At 21.8% G+C, this 5,978-nt stretch overlaps 2 protein-coding genes across 2 annotated transcripts; both read right to left on the bottom strand.

Moving 5' to 3' along the window:
• DICPUDRAFT_92882 (Rab GTPase) lies at positions 1–1,260 on the bottom strand. The gene is made up of 5 exons (XM_003292448.1): positions 1,082–1,260; positions 730–869; positions 606–637; positions 449–534; positions 1–371 (listed from the first exon to the last, which is right to left on the bottom strand). Exons 1-5 carry the CDS (start codon positions 1,122–1,124, stop codon positions 49–51), a joined length of 624 nt encoding a protein of 207 aa, XP_003292496.1. The 5' UTR covers positions 1,125–1,260; the 3' UTR covers positions 1–48.
• A 339-nt stretch (positions 1,261–1,599) lies between these two features.
• Positions 1,600–3,862, bottom strand: DICPUDRAFT_50476 (uncharacterized protein). Its single transcript, XM_003292447.1, has 3 exons — positions 3,487–3,862; positions 3,003–3,416; positions 1,600–2,907 (listed from the first exon to the last, which is right to left on the bottom strand). Exons 1-3 carry the CDS (start codon positions 3,487–3,489, stop codon positions 1,903–1,905), a joined length of 1,422 nt encoding a protein of 473 aa, XP_003292495.1. The 5' UTR covers positions 3,490–3,862; the 3' UTR covers positions 1,600–1,902.
• Between the last annotated feature and the right edge of the window lie 2,116 nt (positions 3,863–5,978).

Below are 5,978 nucleotides of genomic sequence, written 5' to 3'. Positions count from 1 at the left end.
ATATAAGAATTGTATTTATTATTACTATTTATTTATTTATTTAAATATTTATTTACAACATCCACCAGCAGCTTGTTTATTATCTTGACCATCTTGTTTAGATTGCGGGGCACCTAATTTAATACCAAAACTTTCATTATTTATATCGAAATCACCTTTTTGAATTTTTTCATAAATTTTACCAGCAGTATTTACAAAAGCTTCTTCGACATTTGAAGCTGTTTTTGCTGAGGTTTCCAAAAAGATAAGTCCATTTTCTTCTGCAAATTGTTTACCCTCTTCATATGAAACTGCTCTCTTTGATTCCATATCCGATTTATTACCAATTAAAATAATTGTCATATTACTATTTGCATAAGATCTTGCATCCTCTATAAAAATAATTTAAATAAAATTATAAATATTTTGTAATGATAATAAAAAAAAAAAAAACATCCACAATACTTACTTAGCCAACAAGTTAAATGATTAAATGTATCACGTCTAGTTATATCATAAACAAGTAATGCACCTGCTGAACCTCTATAATATGATCTATAAAAATATTAAATAATTAATTAGAATAAAATATAGTTTTTTTTTTTTTTGAATAAAAACAATCCTACCTTGTAATTGATCTGAATGACTCTTGACCAGCCTTTTATTATTATTTTATTATTTATTAAAATTAAAAAAGGTTAGATATTTTATTTAAATATTAAAAAAAAAAAAAATATTTTAATTACTCACTGTATCCCAAATTTGTAATTTAATTTGTTTATTATCAATTGTAATCATTCTAGCACCAAACTCTACACCTATAGTTAAATCGTGAACTGGTTGAAATCTTTTATCTGTAAACTGTAATAATAAACATGATTTACCAACACCTAAAATAATAATAAAAGTTAATATATTTCGAAAACAAGCACTTTTTTCTCTAATATGATTAGGGTCTATATTATTTATTATTTATTGTGTTTATTACTATAGTATTGTTTAATTACCACCACATATTTCATTGAAATACCTTAAGCTGCATGTATGACGGTAAAAGTGGTGGTAATAACAATAATAATAATAAATTATGAAAAAAACATACCAGTATCACCAATAATAATATATTTAAATAAAAAAGCATACATTTTTTCCTATAATAATATATATAATATAAATATAAATTTATAAATTTTTGTATTGAAAAAAAACAAATAAAAAAATAAAAATAAAACTTTTTAAACTTTAAATTTAAATGACAATTGAAAATTAATAAAATACAATTAATAAATAAGAAAAATAATAAATAAATATAAAGAAAAAAAAATTTTAAATAATAACAAAAAAAAAAAATAAAATTAAAAAAATAAAAAAAATAAAAAAAAAAAAATAAAAATTAAAAAAAAAAATAAAAAAATAAAAAAAAAAAAAGAAAAAAAAGAAAAATATTAACTCTTTTTTTCAATAAATGGATTATAAAATTTTTTTTTTACTTCTCTCTCCATGTTGATCAATTAATTTTTTTCATTGAATAAACATTAATATATTTTTTTTTTATAAAAAGAGAAACATTAAATATCATATTTTATCGATAAAATTTTTATTTATTTTTTATTTTTTTTTATTTAAATAAATTACTATTGTTATTGTTATTATATTATTATTTGATATTTTAAATAATTATATATTGTTATATATTTTTCCTATTCTTTTACATATTTATATACTTTTTTTTTTTTGGTTTTTTTTTTTTTGGGGGGTTTTTTTTAAGTTTTTTTAAGTTTTTTTTTTTTTTGAAATATAAACTATTATTATTTATCATTTAAAATTTATATTAATGTATCCATTTTTTTTTTTTTTTTAATGATTGTTATTATTATTATTTATTATTATTATTTTTTAAAAAAAGTGGGGAAAAAACTAAAATTACATGAGTGTACATTTACTTGAACAACATTTTGGAGTTGAAGATTTTTGTTGATGTTGAGTTGATAATTCAATTTTATCAATTGGTTGAACACCACTTTGAACACCACTGTTACTATTATTATTATTATTATTTGCTTTTAAATGTTTATGACTACCAGTTGGAGCTTCCTCTAATTGGTTATCATTATTATGAAGTTGTTGTTGTTTATGACGTGGTGAACTGCTTTTTTGATTCCATGAACCACCACCAGACTCTTTATTATTACTTTCGGAAGAGTTGGCAATTTGTGAAATACTAGCAGAATCTCTACGTAAAAGTGGTGGGTTGTTTGGTGAGGTATCATTTTCAGCGCCAATTGGTTTTGAATTTTGGCTAGATTTACCAGATGCCTCTACGTCGATGGTAGATGGCGAGGCTAAAACTTTACTATTATTTAAACCTGATTGGGCCAAGCCACGTTGTTGAGCAGCGGCACCAGAGGCGACTGGGCCTGAAGATGAAGAGCCAACACCTGATCCAGATGGTTGTTGTTGTGGTAATTCCCAATCGAATAGTGCACCTTCACTAAGACCGAGAGATGAATAGCAATCATTGAGTAATGATTGTAAAAATAAATAATTTGGTCTATCTTCATAGTTTAATGACTTTAAATGTTTCATGAATTGTGCAAACTGTGGTGGTAAATCTTTAACCAACTCTGGTGTGTTGAATCTTTGTTTCATATCACCAATTTGATCCTTATCCTTTAACTTTCTCCATGGAAGTTGTCCTTCAGCAAACTCTATTAAAACATAAAAAATTGACCATAAATCATCACGTCTACCTAAATCTTTTGAAAGATGTGAATTTATTGATGCATAACGTGCTGTACCTCTAAATCCAGTTGATTCTCTGGCTGGTCTTACTTCTCCTGATGCTAAAACAAATCTTCTTGCTAAACCAAAATCAATTAAATATGTTATATTTCTTTTATTTGGATTTAATCCAATTGCAAAATTTGACTATATTATAATTATTATTATTATTATTATTATTAAAAGAAAAGAAAAGTTAATAAAAAATGATAAAGATATTTATATAAATAATAAATATTTACAGGTTTAACATCTCTGTGTAAATAACCAAGGTCATGTACTGCTTGTAATGATTGAATCATTTGAATACCTAGTTTTAAAGTTGTACCTAATGAAAATTTACCATCAATTTGTTTACGTCTAAGTTCTGAAAGATTTTCCCCTAATAACTCCATTACCATATAGTTATAGTCATTATGTCTACCACATGTGATGAATCTACATACATATGGACATAATTGTAATTTCTTTAAAACTGCAACTTCTAAACGCAAAACCTGTTTTTTAGTATCGACTTTTTCAACTTTGATTGCAATTTGTTCACCATTGATAATATTTTTACCTGAAAAAATTTCACCAAATGCACCTTGTCCAATTTTTTTCATCACCGTCCATCTTCCTTTAATTAAACTTCCTGTGGTAAATCCAACATTATTCTATTTAAAATATTGATTAAGTTAATATCTTTTTATTATTATTGTTATTATTTTTATAAAAGTGCATTACCATTTTTTAATTTCTTTTTAAATTTTATATTTTTTATAAAAAAATATGTAATTTTAAAAAAACAATTTGTTTTGAAAATAATATTAAATTACTACAAGTATTTGACAGTATTAACTGTGTTATAAATATTCTTTTTTTTTTTGTTTTCTTCTATCCTGTGTATTTAGTATTAATTTTTTTTTTTTTCTATAGGTAATTTTTGAAAAATAAAAATAATTTAAATTAATATGTTTGTGTTTTATTTTGATTTTTATTTCTTTATAAAAAAAAAAAAAAAAATTTTGAAAAAATAATTGATTATAAAAATTTATTATAAATTATGAAATTTTATTTTATGTATATATGATAATATATAATATATTATTTATTTTATTTTAAAAAATAAAATAAAAAATAATACAAATAAAAAAAAAAAAAAAAAAAAAAAAAAAAAAGAAAAAAAAAAAAAAAAAACAAAAACAAAAACAAACAAGTTTTATATGGTGGTTATTTTTTTTTAAAACATAATATCATTTAATACTATAATGAAACAAAGTTGTTATTTTTTATTTTTTGTGTTACTTTAGTTTTGTGTGTGTCTGTGTGGTGTTGATATTTTTTTATTTTTTATTATTTTTTTTTTTTTTTTTAATTGTTATGATTGATGAGTGGGCAGTGTGAGTGTGTTTATTGTGTGTGGAGAGAGGGTGAGTTTATATTGAATATTGTGTGTGTTTTGTTTTATTTAATAAAATATTTTTATATAAAAAACTAAAGAAAACTAATATTATAACTATAGATGAATAAATATAATTTAAATATAATGTATTATATAAACTGACTTTTACTATTTTTTTTATAATTTTTTTATTTAAAATACTCTCTTTTGACAGTATTACTAACAAAGATATAATAATAATATGGTTATTTTTAAACAAAATAAAAAAAAAAATCTATTTTTTTTTTTTTAATAATTATTGATTAAAATTACTATTATTATTATTTATTTAAAAAAAATATAATAAAAAAAAAAAAAAAAAAATTTTCAAAAAAATTTTAAAAAAAAAATAGAAAAAAAAAAAAATAGTTTTTTTTAAAATTTTAAAAATATTTTTTTTTCTTTAAAAATATTATTATACTTTAAACGCTTTTTTTTTTTTTTTTTTTTTTGATTTTTTTTATAAAAAAAATAAAAAAAACCTTAAACTATCAAAAGATTATTTTAAAAAAATATTATTTTAAAATAAACACATTACAATAAGCTCTGGCACAAGCAACTTATTATAAAATCACCGGGAAGATTCAACCATCCAAAAAGGTATCGATAGTTGCAGGGTTCGAACCTGCGCCCCCGAAGGGAATGCCTTAGCAGGGCACCGCATTAACCACTTTGCTAAACTACCTTGGATATTTTCTGAAAGTAAATAAGCTCTATTGGAAGATTTTAGTTAAAAAATACTATATAAAACCAATAACCAGCCATTTTATCGTATATATCTCCTTCATATGCATTATAAAAAGAAAAATGATAAGGTCTTTGTTCATCTATAATTTTTTCAAGTTCTTTAGTAGCATTCATTAAAGTGGATTCTTCAAAAATAGCACAGTCCCCTGAATAAATATGTAGACCCCATACTTAATTAAGATAGAAGTGATATTGAATTTATCGGTAATAATTAATATTTAAATAAGAACCCTTCATATTACAAGATATTGGTTTATTTGTTAAAAATTAAAATAATTTTTGTCACAATATTCATTCCTTTTTTTCAAATTTAAAAATTTGTATTTTTTTTTACATTTAGATTATTCATATAAAAATTATTATAGGTAAATCATATATATTCAGGGCAATGTAAATCATCAACTAAAAACTAGGTGTTATTTGTAGATTCATTTAGTTCATTCTATTTTATCACTCAAAATCAATATTTATACACAGTTTTTATTAAAAGATGGATCTAGGGCTTCATTTATCAACATTGGCATTGATGGCTGCAGTTATTTCAAAAACGATTTAATATGCAGTTTGTAAAATGGGGTTGCTGTTATAGATTTAAATAATATTGAAGATAGCCCAGGTGATTGTTTTTATATTTCAACTCATAATAACATAGGAATTCAATTCAATATTGCCGAACAATAAAACATTATTCTACACCAATTATAGATAACAATAATAATCAAACTTTTACTGCAATAGATAGCTATAATTATAAACACAAAACTAATAGTAAAAAGTCACTAAGTTTTAGAAAATTATAAAAGTAATTATTTCAAAAAGATGAAATTTATAGCCAACTAGACTCAAAACTAAAATTGAACCCTGCAACATCGCCAACAGGTCTTAAATAATATATTAATAAAATTACATAGCACTGCGATCAAAAAATTAAATAGCAATGTTATAATAATGATTTAAAGGAACAATTAATAGAGAATCAAATAAAATATATATTGCACACAAATTAATTTCCAATTGGAAGGATATCGTTAATTCAACATCAAAAAAA

Source organism: Dictyostelium purpureum, assembly GCF_000190715.1.
Source record: "Dictyostelium purpureum unplaced genomic scaffold DICPUscaffold_347, whole genome shotgun sequence".
In the NCBI taxonomy this organism is placed as follows: Eukaryota; Evosea; class Eumycetozoa; order Dictyosteliales; family Dictyosteliaceae; genus Dictyostelium; species Dictyostelium purpureum.
The sequence above is the reverse complement of the archived record's forward strand: the minus strand, read 5'-3'. Positions and strand labels throughout refer to the sequence as shown.

What these genes read in the sequence shown, in the direction of transcription:
- DICPUDRAFT_92882 (XM_003292448.1), bottom strand. Translation starts at nt 1,124, where the DNA reads ATGTATGCTTTTTTATTTAAATATATTATTATTGGTGATACTG. An exon ending in TATTATTATTGGTGATACTG is followed by an intron (nt 870 to 1,081) that starts GTATGTTTTTTT and finishes TTATTATTTTAG; the next exon opens with GTGTTGGTAAATCATGTTTA. An exon ending in AATTACAAATTTGGGATACA is followed by an intron (nt 638 to 729) that starts GTGAGTAATTAA and finishes TAATAATAAAAG; the next exon opens with GCTGGTCAAGAGTCATTCAG.
- DICPUDRAFT_50476 (XM_003292447.1), bottom strand. An exon ending in TACACAGAGATGTTAAACCT is followed by an intron (nt 2,908 to 3,002) that starts GTAAATATTTAT and finishes ATTATAATATAG; the next exon opens with TCAAATTTTGCAATTGGATT.